General features: G+C 50.6%; 1 protein-coding gene across 1 annotated transcript; it reads left to right on the forward strand.

Moving 5' to 3' along the window:
• Nucleotides 1-1,312: 1,312 nt before the first annotated feature.
• FAM107A (family with sequence similarity 107 member A) lies at nucleotides 1,313-14,398 on the forward strand. The gene is made up of 4 exons (XM_035546895.1): nucleotides 1,313-1,370; nucleotides 10,012-10,186; nucleotides 13,215-13,371; nucleotides 14,291-14,398. Exons 2-4 carry the CDS (start codon nucleotides 10,017-10,019, stop codon nucleotides 14,396-14,398), a joined length of 435 nt encoding a protein of 144 aa, XP_035402788.1. The 5' UTR covers nucleotides 1,313-1,370; nucleotides 10,012-10,016.
• Nucleotides 14,399-15,777: the final 1,379 nt, after the last annotated feature.

Consider the following 15,777-nt stretch of genomic DNA (forward strand, 5'->3'; position numbering starts at 1 on the left):
GGGAGGAGGATTCCTGCTCAGAGCCAGTGGTTCAAAGCAGCCTGCACCTGAGAAAATGCCACCTGTAGGCATTCCATTGCTGTAGGAGAGCTTTGCCACGCATTGGAGTCAGGGTGATGCACAGGAAGTTTGGGAGTACAATAAACCAATAAAACACAGTGCGATGATACTCATTATTTACATTGCTTTATTGCATTTAACCCCACTTAACAGCCGGGCTAACTCCGCATGAAGTGGGAGGTGTCCATCCTGCAGCAGGAGGGTGAAGCAGTTGCCCCAGCCCTGGGTGACTACAGCGGTGCCAGAAGTCTGTCCGTGGGCAGGGAGCCCAATTACAACCAACAGCAGCACTCCCTGCCACCCACGCTCCCCATCACGAGCTGGGAGTGGAGATTTGATAACGACATGGCCCCGGCACTGCGCTCCCCTCAGGCTGTCTGTGGGGCCCAGGCACGGAGGAGCCAGTGCTGGGTACCCACTTGGCATATCTGGGATTTTTTTAATAAGAGTAGGCCCAGGGGACGTGTCCATGCAAGCAGGTTGTGTGGTGACACCTCCCAAAAGGAGTGGTGTAGGGACGAGCTCTCTTTGTCACCCCACGCTGGGACATGAAGCCATTTCATAAGAAACGAGACCTCGATCGAGGCAGCTGGGTGTCTGGAGGAGCCAGATTAATATCACCCTGCAGTTGGCTGCCTTGACACAATAGCCTTCAGGGAGCTACAGAGGAATACAAAGGCTTCTTGTGAATCCCAGAGACTCAGCAGCAGAGGTTAAAATTGCCGACTAATTTAGATAGCAGAGAGAGTCATTGTGCAAGGAACTCCTAGAAAAACAGCTTTGCCATCAGACTGCCTCAGGTTCAGCATGGCAGGTCCCAAAATGCCAAGACCCACTGCCAGCAAAGCAGAGCCCTGAAAGTCGTGGGCAGTGTGTGGGCTGCAGGGCGGGCTGCAGCCTGGGCAGCTTGTGCAACCAGCACAGCCTCTGCTCTGTGACACCCCCCGCTGCCACAGCCCCTGTCTGGAGGCAAAGGCTCTCAGTGACCTCCAAAACACAGCCCTTGCCCAGCCCACAGGTGGTGGAGATGCATGCAAGCTCACATCTGCACAAACACACACAGAGGGGAACATGGGCCAGCAGGACGCTCTGCTCCTGCTTTGAGTCTCTGTGTCAATGAAATGAAAGGAGATTAAAAATATAGAGATTTTTAAAGTCTCCATTAGCTCTTACTATGTTTCACCCTCTGTTACAGGGTAATACCCAGACAGTCCTTCCCCATTTCCCTCTCTCTCTTTTCTTCCAGAAGGAATATTCCCTGCAGCCCAGGTGTGCCGGTGGCAGTGGGAAGCCCGTGAGTGGTGGCTCGGGTGAGTGTCGGAGCTCCTGCAGTGCATGCTGCTGCATGGGGTGGTTGGCAAAATGAGCTGGGGGGCCCTGCACACAGCCAGCACCACCAAGCCCTTTGCTGGAAAACACGGCTGGGATGGGAGAAGCGCTGGGACAGGGAGAGGAGCGAAAGGTGAAGAGGTGAAAATGAGGGAATAAGGACCCCAGTGCCCATGGCAGCCTGGCCTCTTCCCCTAGACCTCCACAGGGCTTGGAGCATCCTGCACCGTGGCTGTCAGTGCCCCCCATTTCCCTTGTCCCTTTCCTCTGGATGGAAATAGCTTTACCCCATACCTGCCCACCTCCTGGGACTGAAACACTGGGTGAGCTTCTGCAAGCCCGGGCTGACAGCGGGCATGGGGCGATGGGCAGCACCCAGCTGAGAGCCCTAAGGAGCCACTGGGGCACTTCAGCTCCTTCTCCCCCCACCATGTCCGCAGCCTCAGGCTCCCCAGGCCAGGACAAGCCCTGGGCAGCAGAACCAGGCTGCTCAGCCCCTGCGCCTCCCCCCATGCCCTTGCCCCCGGGATGGTGCAGCGCTGGTGCGCAGCGGGTGTTGCAACGCACTGGGAATGATCACGATAACACGAGCGGTTGCCCTGGTGCCGGGCTTTGCTGTTGCAGTGCTTGCTAAAGAGAGTGGGCGTGCGGCTTCCTCTGGGCCGATCTGATTTCTCCGGGAGCGTGGTTAAGGCACACTCAGGAGAAATCACCCTCCGTGGAGCAGAGACACAACCTCTCGGTGCGCTCAGGTGCCTGGGCAGGCAGGGAGCTGTTTTCTTTGCAGAGGGGGGGGGAAATCAACTAGTTTATTCCTCACGCCTGGGAAAACATCATCCGGCAACGAAAAGCAAAAGGAGCACATTTTGGGGGGCCGTGGGGTCCCTGCGGGTTGGGACAGAGCCCCACCACGGGAGCCTCCGTCCTCACCCCCATCAGAGAGACAAGGCAGGAGCTTTGTGGGACCCGGCCAAAAAGTCCATCTGCAGGAGCGCAGGCGGGCAGAAGCAGCAGCCCCATGTCGTGGGACACGGGGCAGCACGGGGCCACCAGGCTCCCCAGGGCCACGCTGCAGAAATCAGGTAAGCCCAGGGCCCCCCAGCTGCCCTGGGGGTCCCCACGTCCCCGTGTCCCCGTGTCCCCTACCTGCACTTGCTGGGCATGGGCTGCTGAGCCCCCGCGGGGATGTTCTGCACCGCGTGTCTGTTTGTGCACAGGTGACTTTGGACCCTGCTTTCAGTTTGTTTTGGGATATCATGTTTCTGTAGTTCTGAAGTGGCACTTCAGAAGCTTCCCTTCCAAAACAAACCCATATCCCACAGGGAATTCCCTAGGAGAACCCATGCTACAATTCGATGTTCCTGGGGAGGAATTAGGCTGGGCCAGGGGTACTTGCTAGTGTAATCCCTACGGTTCAAAGCGAAACGATTTTCTCTGCATTCCACAAAATACCTTTGAGCTACCTTAAAACATTCATTAATGATTGATGCGTGTCTCTACATAGGTCGGCAAATGCACAGAGCAAATATTTGATGATATATTAAAAGCAAGTTTGCGACATTATCAAGGACTGCTGAGCATCTGTCACTGCTTAACAAAACTAATCGAGCCGTTCCACATGCCGTTTGCAAAAGGCACGGGCAGGCTTTTCTTGGTAATTGTTAACAGAGTGGGATCCCTGCCTCAGCACCCTTGCTTATCACAGTCCAAGGTAATTAAATGAAATTATTAACCAACATGCCCAGTCCCGCCTGTCTCCAGCAAGAGAGGAGGCTGCTGCTGCCTAAACGCTACGCGCATTTCCACCCTCAGCCAGCCCAAACCTGTGCAGAAACTTCCAAGCACCGGAGGGCTCAGCTCACCCCAGCCAGCTGGGATCCCTCTCTCAGGGTCCTTTCCTATGGAGTAGCTGTGGGGTGGCTGTAGCTGGTGGCGGGTGCTCAGCAGGGGTGGGTGGGACTGGGGGCACTGGTTGGACTGGGCGGAGCAGTGGCTGTACTGGTGGAGAGCTCAGGCTGGACTGGACTGGTGAGCAGCACTGGCTGTACTGGTGGTGGCACTGGGTGTACTGGTGGCAGCCCCATCCCGTGTGTGCAGGGGCAGGATGGTGCTGTGGGGCAGCAGGGCCAGATGTGAGGCCATGTCACGCCTGTTGGCATCCCCAGGATGATAAAATCTGCAGAGGCTGGTGACAGGAAGCAGGGACTGAGAGAGCATAGACACAGCAGGGCCCAACCCCTTGCTCCCCTCACAGGAGGAAGGGCCAGAAACGCCGGCACATTGCCGCTTTCCCTACAAAGCCGCTCATCACTAAGCACTGCTCTTAGTCCTCCATTACGGTGGTCTTTCCCTTTCTCACCCTGTAACCCTGTGGGGTTAATTTCTGAATTTCAGTGCTGAGCCAACCTGTGGTGAGCACCTTCTGCCCTGAGGAGTGACCCCGTAGCTGGGACCCATTTACCAGAGCAGCCACATCAAGTTACATTTGCCTCATTACATTATAAATACCAGAATTAGGCTGGCTTAATTATTTAAAAGCATAGATTAAAAGCAGACAAAGGCTCTTTGCCTCCTTTCTGGAGCACGCGTATCATTCATCAGCGACGCGGTCGCCCGGTGACAGGCAAGGGTAGCAAGCCAGGCCCCTGGGACGAGAGGCTCCCGAGTTGCCAACACGGCAGGAACCAGGGGAGAGGAAAACCACAATGAGGATGGGGAGGATAATGAGCAGCATCTGCCAAACTTCGGGCTCGCCGTGTTATTATTATTAATAACAGTCATTAATGTGACGGCAGGACGGGTGTTTGTGCTTCTCAGGTTTGCGAGGCAGGCACAACCCCACCGTGTTTTTCTCACTTGTAAATGTGCAAGGGAAATGCTGAGGCAGCAGAAACACCCGGGTATCCTGAGAGCCTTCCTCCCTGGGGTGCTGTGAGCGAAGACAGCACGTCACCAGGCCACCTGTGAGTTCGGAAGGGGACCCCAAGCAACTCCTGCTTTCCGATACACCACCGCCTGCTGAAGTCCCTGCTCCCAGCTGCCCTGTTTGATCTGGTGTCCGCACCACGTGTACGGATGCTGAGACACACGGCAGCCGGTGCCCAGCACTTCCAGCATGTTGCTGCTGCAGGAGCATGGCAGCAGCAGTCACTGAGGTCCGCCCCAGCAGGAATTCAGCCCTCAGTTTGTAAGGTCAGGACAAGTTGCTTGAAGCCAGCATGGATGAGGGCAGCTCTAGAGTCCTCCCAGCCCCAGCTCTTCTGTGTTTATAAAGCACTATTAATTAACATCAGGAAAATCATGCAAGTTGACAGGTGTCAAGAATTCAAGAATCCGATATGAAAGATCAACTTCCATCGTAATTCTTCGTAGGACTGAACATACATGACCTCTTCTGCCATGACACTGCAGTGGGAGAGGCCACAGGGCCAAACTCCAGCTCCACCTTAAACATGGAAATGTCCTGACCACGAACAGACATTGTTTATAACCGTGTTTATAATCCTTAAAGCAAGAAGTGGATCAGGAGCTCCCAAGGGCTGCCTGAGGGGAGGAAGGGTTGGAAACCTTATCCTCAGGAGAGGAGGGCTCCCCTGGGAGCAAACAGGATGAGTCCATGGCGTGAGAAATGCTGGGGCAGCCATGCCCGTACAATGGGGCTTAGATCCTGTAAAGATAATACACATGTGCAGGCCCCAAGATCTTTGCACCCTCTAATCCAGCTCAGAAATCTTCCCCATGCTCCATTTTTTCCCACTGTGGGCTTATCCACAAATATATATATATATATATATATTTCTAATTCTTTCTCATTTTGAAAAGTTTCTCCCACATCACATCAGAAACCGCTCTGCACTGATGTGCTTAACAGGATCCCAGCAACATGAAGAAAGTTTTGTTTGGAGATTTTTAAGAAAATGCTAAATTTTCATGAGATGAGGCTTTTAAAAGAGATGAGCTGGGCGCTGGGGGCAGCTGGCAGCACTGCAGGGATCTGATGCATCTTGTGCTTGCTCTCTGGCAGACACCACTCCGTGGCAGTTAGAACAGAAACACCAAGTTCTTGGGCATGGCAAAAAATCTCCTGAAAAGGGAAGATTTCCCACTGTTGCAGGCAGATGTGTCACGAACTCGGATTATTTTGCAGTTCCTATTACTCGTGCAAATAGCTTGAAAGTAGCTTTGCCAACCTGTATTAAGCAAGATGGTTTGCAGCCCCATTCCTTGTGGGATGCGTGTGACCAGCTTCTTTCAGCAGCCCATCATTAATCTGCTGGTTCTCTTAAAAAAAAAAAAGAAAAGTATTCATGAACAAATTCCAGGCACTCGGAAAACCATAGGCTACAGTTTTAAGTGACCATTTCAGCCCAGGAAACCTCAGGTCAGTGGTTCTGCAAACCCAGACCTGGGACTGTGAGCTGAAAGTCTGCATTTTTCCTCCCGTTTCATCTCTTCCACCAATTACCAGGGTTTCACGGAATTACGAGCAATAACCACATCTGGCCCTGGCTTCCATTCCCCGAATAATGCCTTCTGCCTATTTTTACGTGGATGACATTTCATGGAGCCTCACTCTCTGCCCAGAAAGGGATTCCCATAAAATATTTTTAACAAGAGCAGTTTGGCCATTTTCTGCCGCTATTAAAAAAGCTCTCCCTAGATGCTCTTGTTGGGAAATCAGTTCTCAGCAGAAATAAGTCTGCAAACACTTTAGACGGTGGAAACGCATTGACTGAAAACACTCAATTTTCTCTCCAATCCCTTCTGTACTTTCCCCTCGAGAAGGGAGGCTGGAGCCAGGCAGCCGGAGCGGCACCCTGGTTGCCAGCCCTGCCCGGGGCTGATAATCCCCTAACAACATTCCTGGGGATTATTTTCAACCCGGTATCTGGGAGCAGCACAGGCTGCATGGCCGCAATGCAGAGGGGCAGCCTCGCAGAGAGAAGTCATTAAATCCTAAATAAATGCTCTGTGGAGGACATCTCTGAGCCCCAATCCCAAAAGCAGCAGCAAGGGAAGCGCAGCTCAGCCCCAGCAGCTGTGCCAGCCCCTGGGCACGAGCATCCCTGTCCTCTGCAGGAGCAGGCTCAGAGCTTTGTCCTCCGGGTGCCCCAAGCAGCACACCACACTTTACACCCCTTGAGGGTATATTTAAGGTGTTACTTGTGACATTCAGGTTTTCAAAGGCATTTAATGTCGCTTCAAAGCTGGTATGCTATTTCCCAAAAGATTGAGGCCAAGCATAATCAGAAGTGGAAAGAATTTGGGCCAGAATTGCAGACTCACAATTCTATCAAAAGTCTCCCAGGAACGGGGGGATTTATAAGGATTTCCAGGAACCCAAGATTTGCTTTAAGTCACAGCAGACCAAGCTATTAAAAAATCATTTTCCTCCTCCAGGCAGTCCCATGACCAGGGACAAGCCAGGGAGGGGGGTGCTAGGTTTCCAGCACCTCCAAGGTGCCGAACATCTCCCATGGGGTCTCCCAGGAGGCAGGTGAAGGCTGGGAGCTCATTTCACAGCCATGACTAGGAGAGGAGCTGCGCCATGCCTGAAGTCCAGAGATGTGCCAGCAGCCCTGGCCTCATCATCCAAAAACTTGCTTTGTACATACAGAAAGTCACTTGGAAATGCAGCTTTCCTAGAAAGCCTCGGGCTTCTAGAAATGAGGAAGGGGAAAATATTTAAAAGCAAGCAAAACACTAAATTCATTGAAGCAAATACAGCTGCTTTTTAAAAGCCACAGTCCAAAGCAGCTCTATTTGAAAGGTCACACTGTCTTTCCGAGTACAGCAGAGGGTGTCAAAAATGCACATGCTTTTGTTGTTGTTGTTTATATCTTGCCAAGAACAATATAAAAATGTCTAACACCTATCGCCGATTTATGGTGGTGGCCCAGGAGGTGCCAGAGCTGAGGCTTGTTCATTGATCTATGGCCGAATCATGCAAAAACAGACATCCTGCTGTAAATCCACTGCAGAGACCTGGTTTGATTTACACTTCCAGCACTATAAATAATGACAAAACACAGTCTGATAGCAGTCTGTCTCCACATACACGGGTATGAATTACATCAGGTCTCGAAGACGACAGATCTACTGCAGGAGGAGCATTTTGCCCAGGGTACCTTTTTGCTTGCAGAAAGGATGTCCTGTCCTTACTCCCAGCATAACCCCAAGCTGTGCTTCAGGTCCCACTGTTTTGGTTTGGTTTTGGTTTTGTGTTTTAATGGTCAATGCAAATGCAGACATTCCTTAAATTTTTCCACACTAAGGTCTTGTGGTGACTTAAAGTGCTGTTCCTGGAGGGAGGTTCATGGCTCCTACCAGCGAGTTTGGCACACAGCAGCACGAGACAAATCCTCATGTGGGTGCCTGCATGCCCCTGGGCACATCCAGAACAGTGATGACCAAGCTGAAAGCTGCCTGCAGTGTCCTGGCCCTGGCAGCATTGCTCTGCTCAGGCAAATTACACTCCTTGTGAGCACTTCTTCATCCTGATTTACCAGCCGCCTGGGCAGAAATGCTTCCAGCCCACCTCAGTTCCTCCCACTCCTTCCTTCCCAACATTTTCTCCAGTTGTACCAGTTTCAGGGAAAATCCCCCCCCCATCTGCCTTTGGTAAATAGGTTGATAACGCTGATGCTTTTCACAGACCTCAGCCATGCAGCACTACCTTGCTGCAGCCTGGAAATAGCCACATTCTCCAATTCAAAACCTCCAGGCTCGCCACGGCACTGCCCCAAAATTCTGCAAAACCAGGGGGCCCCCAGGGCAGGGGGAGTTCCCTGATCATCCTGGGGGCATTTCCAGATGAAATCCCTGTTGTGCAGGCAGCTGACCAACAGTGGTGCTCCTATTAAATTGGCATTCTTTGAAAGTTACTTGTTTTGTTAGAAGAATAAAGCCACCACTTTGTCATTGGAAATGGAAGCTCATCTATTTTATTCACACCAAAACAAACCTTTACTTTTGTACCTTCCTTTCTTGTCCTTTGTCCGCCTCCTTTCCTGTGGAAAAGAAGACCCCCAAAAGGGAAGAATTAGGAGAACAAACCACAGCAATTTTACCCCTGTGAAAACCCCGTGTGCTTTCCACTGTTCAAAAACCAGCTTTCATGTAACAAAAATCAGCCATCAGATGGTGCTGCCTTAACCTCTGGCTGCTCTGCAGCTCTGCACCTCTCCAGCCCATGCACCAGCCGCAGCAGGGTGAGATCCAGCCTGGTGCTTCCATCAGTCAGCAAAGCGCCGCTCCCTCCCTGCTGCCAACAGCCGCGTGTGATCCTATGGGAACATAACCCGGTACAAGAAATCACTGGTCCCAGCTTCCAAGCACCCTTTGAATATGTACCGAACTATTCACCCCAATTACACTCATGTAATGGGCTCCGATCTGTTTTCCTTTGTTCCCAAAGCAGCGGGGCACTGGCCACATTAACATTCAATGAAAAGTTGTTTGATATTGAATCATTTCTTCAGCAGTATTATTTCTTACACAATTCTGTTTGATTGCAATCCACTTTACATTTGCTGAGTACTTACTGACTGTGAAAGAATGGCATAGCCTGCTTTCTCGTGCTTTTTTTTTTATTATTATTGATTTCTCTTTTAAAAGGGCTTTATTCCTTTTGTACATGAGACTGCGATAAGAGAGAGAGAGACTGTATTGCTGAACAAAAGCTGTTTTCCTTGCTGCTCCATCAATCCATATAGCCTCACACTAGGTACCCCAAAATACTATAATAATGAAACACTTGGAGCTGTGGAGCTGCCTACACCCTTTTTCTGGGACTTTTTGTTCTTACTGGTAAACTCTCAAATTGCTCAAGTGAGTAGTCAGGAATTAATTGCTTTTCCTGGGCCCCTGATTAGACCATGCACTGGAATAATTGCAGTCAGCTCCGCACTTAAAGCACAGCCCGCTGCATGCATCCCGTCTTACAATGTGCTTTGCACTCCCTTTGTATCGTTTTTGTTTGTTTGTTTGTTTTTGTTTTTGTTGTTTTTTTGTTGTTGTTTGTTTGGTTTTTTGTAAAGGAGAAGTGTAGAGAACTTGGAAAACACCAGCAGCGAGAATACCCTGTGGGTTGCCTGAAATCCAAGCTGCCACCACTTAGAAAATTGCAGGCCCTTGTTCTCACATCCAGAACACACAAATTGTTACTGCACACGTGAACTATGCTTTCCTTGGCGTTGGGCTGGGTCCTGACTTCTAGGTCAGCAGGGTATCACCAAAATCTGATGGCAGTGCTTCCTCGGGCCCCCCAGATCCTGCAGCTTCCCCCCCCACAGGAGCAGAGCCCAGCACAGCCTGTGGTATGGCTGCTCCCAGCCTTAGCTGGGCTGATCTTGTGTTAATTAGTCCTTGGCACTCAATGCTGCAGCCACCGAAGCGAGTGGCTGCCAAGTCATTTAGAAGTGATATAATTAATACATGTCTCTCCAACAATGCAAAGGGAATATTTTTAAATATATATATATATTCCCAGCAAAGGGAATATTTTTTAAACCTCTGCAAAATGCCCCAGCACAGCCACCTGCCCGGGGAGGAGAGCACCAGAGGATTTCCCACACCCCTTGGGTGCCACCTCTCCTGCCACCTCTCTCTCTTGTCTTCCAGCCTCAATGTACACAGAAATACAGCGGGAGCATCCCAACAGCGGGAATATCCTGACTCACCCAGACTACATAGATGGAAACCCGGACCTGATCAAACCTAAAAAGCTCCTCAACCCCGTCAAAGCCTCGAAGAGTCACCAGGAGCTGCACAGGGAGCTGCTGATGAACCACAAGAGGTAAGAGGATGTTGCAGACTGCAGTGCTGAGCCCTGGCACAAGTGCCAGCGACGGCCTGTGTGCTGGAGGGGCAGGATAAACCTGCACATGAACACGGTGTAAAACCTGCTGTAACCCTTTTCGCTGATGTGGCAGTTTATTTTTAAACAAAAACAGACCTAAAGGCCCCTGCTCTGCCCTCCTGAAGCACTGGTGAGCGCTCTTCAGAGCTGCTCGCTGCTTCCACCCACCTCAGACCACAAGCACTGGATGACGCAAGGCATCCCTGCAGCCCCCTTCTCAGTGTCTCACACTTGTTTTCTTCCTGGTCTTATTTTTTCCATCTCCATCTTTCCAAAGTTCTTGCCAAGCCCACCCCAATGTGCAGCCCTCCTCTACGTTCAGCCTGGAGGCAGTGAGAGGTGCGGGCTGGATGGAGCTACTGGAGCTGTGTGAGGGCATCACTGTGAGACTATCTGCACTGCTTCCCTAAAAATCAAGAGGTGCCTAGGGCAGAGATACAGCTAGCATTCACATCCCTTATTCCCCACCCCATCACCCCAGTTTAAGTCTTTGGGGGTACAGATACAACATCGGGATAATGACACCAGGGTCTGAGAACCTACCTCCACATCAGTCCCTTGTAGAAAGTGTCTGAATGCCAGTGCAACAAAAGCATGCTCAGTTCAGAGCCTTTCTAGCACAGCAAGAAATCTGCTGGCTTTATATTGAAATGATCTGAATACCCTGAAATATTCTGACATGATCACACTTTGACTCCCTAATTAAAAGGAGCAGAGCCTCTGTTCGAAATGACTGCTCTCATCACGAGAACCAGACACATGCGTTAATTGGGCAAACAATCACGCCTGCCAGTAGGGTGCATTACCCAGTTCTGGCACTGCCTGGGCTCAGCTTGGATTTGACTTTCACAGAAGCAGAAAAATTACAGGGACCATGCCCAGGCCATTCTCCAGCATCAAGGCAGAGCCAACTAAACCAGCCAGGTATTTTTAAAACTCTGTCTTGACAGCGACCATATCCCAACTAGTGACGCTGCTCAGTTAAAGGTTCACCAAGCATCCTTAGCCTGGATCTCCCGGAACATTATTCCAGTTTAACCCCCACAGAACAAAGCACCAAGATGTTTCTGCAGTAAGGGCAGCAGAGATGAACAGCAGCAGACGTGGGGCACTGGGCTAAACCTCAAACTGGCAAATGCCAAGTGGCATCATCACTTTGTCCTCGAGCCCTCTGCCTGTCACCATGCTGTACCCACACGTGCCATCAGGTGCTGGCAGGAGGCAGCCCCACCACGGCCACCCTGTGTCCCCAGCCCCTGTCCCTTGGTGCTGCATGGCTCAGGGACAGGCAGTGCCTGAGGCAGCAGTTCAAGCCTCCAGCCTCCCAAATGATTTTCAGCGAATGCGTGGAACAAATCCCACAGCAAACAACAATCCATCTGGGCTGGTTTCTTCTTGTTGGGATTTTTAATAAAATATGTTTAACCAAAGATTTTTATTTTATTTTTTGTTTAAAAGCAGGAAGAGATCAAGCCTTTATTCATCCAGCTTAGAGCCTGGTCAGAGCCAGATCAGTTTAAAGTCTCTCTTGGTGAGTCCGGCTCCCAGGACGATCGATGCTGGCAGCGCTGGTGCAGGTTCACAGCAGTCAGCAAGCTGGCACCGGTCTGCCAGAGGGATGGAAGAGTAGCATCGATACACGTCCTTAAGTCACCAGCAAATCCAACAGCTTTGCTCTCTGCTGTATGGTCCTATGGAGGGGAGGAGAGGAGAGAGAAGGATCAGTGCTTGCTCCCATTTCTGCTTTGTGTTTTCTCCTTATGCAGAAGCAGGAAGCAACCCACAGCAGCAGCTTCTGCAACAAAACCCTTATCTCAGTCAACACCTCTGGGTACTAACAACACAGGCTGATTAAACCAAAGAGCAGTAATAAATCCAAAGGCAACATTGCAAACTCTGTGCCTCCAGCAACCAAGGCAGGCCTCCAGCCTTGAAAAAGCCATCTCTGCTGCAGGAACCCCAGGCATCCTTATGTTACAACACCTCTCCTATGACTGTTTTTTTAGGACCTGAAATATTCTCAGCCTCCTGATTTAAACGAGTGTTAAACCCAGACCAGGAAAGTGGTCAGGCTCTGGCCCTTTCCCATGTCACAGCTACAATGTCTTCAACTCCTCTTTAAAAACATTACTTCAGCCAACTACCTCTACTTCTGTATTTTCTTGCAAAATTACTTATGTTGCAGTTGCTATTGCAGAAGATAACCTGTTTAAAAGCAGCCTTGATCTCTTAATAACCTGTTCTTCTGCGACACAAAAATGTGTACTTGCAATGGAGTCTGCCCAAAAGCCAGCAAAGCTTTGACTACGCATGTCTACGTCCATGCCGCTTTAAGGGGACAGAAGCTGGTAGGAAATTGGCCAGGGCGAGATGCAGGAGACAAACCTTAGTGCTTAAATTCAGGCATGGCAATATTCAAAGGGTTAGGTTTCTGAAATTTGTTTGGAGTTCTCCTTTCATCTCTTTGCCAGGTATTTAAGCCTTGCCTGCATGTCCTTGCCACAGCTCCTTTCCAGTGATCCCACCCCCAATGGAGCTTTGCTTGGGACGTGTTGGGCGATGAAGGGGAGCCAGGTGCCCACCTCAGGAGAGGACATCTCCTTCTGGCCTCTCGACCCAAGCTCTCCACTTCAACAGGGATCGCTCAGCGATCAGCTCAACCCTCAGCTCTGAAGCAAACCTGGGACGCGAGCTGCCAGGACAATTACTGCAGTTCAATGACTACCCCTGCTGGTGGAAAAAAAAAATCTTCATTATTTAAAATTCCCTCAACGCGGCTGAAGCCGTCACTCACATAAATAATGCTAAAACCAGTGTGAGCCAAAGGAAGGGCAATTTCCATTCCCGCACAGAAAGCTGTGGCACCTTGGTGTCAGGAGCAAGGAGGGTTTGGAGCTGCCAAGAGGGCAGGGTCACATTCGGTGCAGCGGCTCCAGTCCTGATTTATCTGTTTTTTGATCCACAGAGGCTTGGGCGTGGAGAGCAAGCCAGAGCTGCAGCGGGTGCTCGAGCACCGACGACGAAACCAGCTCCTCAGACAGAAGAAGGAAGAGGAAGAGGCAAAGAAATTGCAGTCACCCTTTGAAAAGGAGCTACTAAAGAGGCACCAGAGGCTGGATCAGGTAGAACAACGTTGTCGGTCATACCTGGCTTATCCTAACCACCCCACACAGACCACAGGGGAGATCGCTTGGCTGGGGCTCAACTCAAGGAACAGTGCTGGCACCCCTCCATAAAACAAGAGCCAGGGTGCGTCCCTCTGCCATCCCACACAGCTGCACCGCCTTGTCCTCACAGTCAGACCCACCTTGCTCACGTCACCTCCATGTGTCCCTGGCCTCGCGTCTCCTCCAGATCCCAAGGGGTGTCCTCGGCTGCTCTCTGTGCTTGCCCACCACTGAAACGGCTGCAAGCAGCCCGTCAGCTTGCTGCCTCTGAAAATAAACTCATTCCCTGTCCTACTTGTCAGTATTTGCACTAAAGATGGATCTCACTGGTTTATTTAATGGCACAACAGCTCCCTTTTAATCATATCAGCCAAGCCAAGACCACCAGAAAATCAAAGCCTGACCCTCTCAGAAAAGAATCAGGAATGCGAAACAAGGCAGTTTAGGGACAGAGCCATAAAGGCTTTCCACATTGAAGTGATGCAGCACGATGAGTTATTCCCCTTTAGATGATAACCTAAAGCTGAGAACGTTCCCCAGGCTCACAGGCCTCCTGTGTCTGGAGGGACAGCAACCTCTTCCTCCCTCTGCCATGGCAGCTCTGCAGAGGGGCCAACCCTGCTTACCTGCTGGAGAGGTTCCTCCCTGGAGGGAAAAACAGATGCTCCAGTGGGCAAAAAAAAAGAAGTTATGGGTGAATGTGGCTCTTAATGGTTTGGAAAAAGAGAGCACTGACATGTGCACTTACACAGTCATTCAATTCTGGGCAATAATATCTGGACACCCAGCAATAATGAAGCCCAGACTTTTAATGTAGCTAATGCACTTCTGTCCTGTAGCAGACACAGATAACAGTGACTCCTCTTTATTACAGCTGGAGAAAGAGCAGGAGAAGGAGGAAGACCATGCACCAGAATTCATTAAAGTAAAAGAAAACCTGAGAAGAACATCGACAGTGACTGGGGAAGAGAAAGCAGCATAGCTTCTGCCAAAACTCACTGGAGATCCTACGAAGGCTGACATCTCTGTACATGGTGGACATTCAAAGCCGCATCTTTGGGGCTACTTACAGCTATTAACACTTGCTCCAGTAGAAGGCACAAAAAAGGTTTTCTCATCCCAGGAAGGTCTTATGGTGGAAAAGGTGCAGCATGCACTGAAGAAGTACTCAGGCGAGGAGATGCAGAGAGAAGCGACGTCCCTTTCCTCCCAGACTGTGGGTGCACACTAACTTCCAGCTAACTCTTGGTTAACCCTTGAGGCACAGTGACCGTGTAAGGAGGGATGGGCATTCCCGTGAGTTTGGGGGACCCCACATCTCCCCAGAGGTGGGCTTACCAAGCTGGGGACAATAGGAGGGCAGCTGCAGCTCTGGGAACCCAGTGTGTTAACACAAGGGACAACCTGTGCATCGCTGAGAACAGCCCAGGTGACTGTAAGGGCTTTCCCAAGGGTTACTGGCATCGTGCCACTACACGAGTCCAGCCTTGCTGAGGCTGTGTGTCCCAGACGCATGGCTCTGCCATTAAACAACAAAAAAAATCAACCCGTGTGCCCACCCCAGCTCATCAATGGCCAGCCAGGTTCAACTGTTTTCATGAGCACCTTTAAGCTGCATTTCAAACCTGCTTGTGAACAGCTATTTAGCTATTTATCCAGTTCCATGCTCAGGCAGAAGATATACTGGGCTATCCCATGAAATCCCCAAGTGAGAGGAAAATGCTTCATGCATAAAAGTACAAGCCAGGGGCTTTCAGCATGGGTGTCAGTGAAAGTATGTGGTGACCAGGCAGCAACAAACTGCTTCTTGCCTCTCTGCATGAAGATGCTGCTGCAAAACTGTCAGTGCTTCTTATCCCTTCTTCCAGAGGTCAGTGCTGCCTCACACTGCAAGGCTAAAAATCTTCCTGCTGCTGGTAGAGCAAAGCTGAGGTAGATGGTGCCTTTGCACCACGTATGGACAGAGGCCACCACATTTATGGGGCACCTGTGCCCTGAGGTGTCCACATATAGAGCTAAAATTGCTCCTTCAGGTAGATCTCAGCTTCTTGGTTCTCACACAGCCCTGCTACAAAGCCTGAACAGCATAACTCACCGACTGCCTTCCAACACTTGTTCTTGAAAAGCAAGAGTCAATGGGTGTAGTCAGCTGGGAAGGTGACACCTCATTAACAGTATCTACCATCCACATCTGCAGGGGATCCATATGTAAATTAAGGAGAGGGGGTGTTTATTAAGGAGAGGGGGTGTTTAATAAGAAGTTACCAATCCATTCCCTAGTCTCTCTGGTCTAGCAGAGTGTTTCATTTCAGAGGATTGTTGCTCAACCTGGCAGCTTGAGTAAAACATCTGAGCCACATC

The sequence above is a fragment of the Cygnus atratus genome, chromosome 10 (genome assembly GCF_013377495.2).
Source record: "Cygnus atratus isolate AKBS03 ecotype Queensland, Australia chromosome 10, CAtr_DNAZoo_HiC_assembly, whole genome shotgun sequence".
In the NCBI taxonomy this organism is placed as follows: Eukaryota; Metazoa; Chordata; class Aves; order Anseriformes; family Anatidae; genus Cygnus; species Cygnus atratus.

Coding starts and splice junctions, on each gene's coding strand:
- FAM107A (XM_035546895.1), top strand. CDS start 10,017: ATGTACACAGAAATACAGCGGGAGCATCCCAACAGCGGGAATATCCTG. Junction 10,187..13,214: donor CTGCTGATGAACCACAAGAG/GTAAGAGGATGT, acceptor TTTGATCCACAG/AGGCTTGGGCGTGGAGAGCA. Junction 13,372..14,290: donor GGCACCAGAGGCTGGATCAG/GTAGAACAACGT, acceptor TCTTTATTACAG/CTGGAGAAAGAGCAGGAGAA.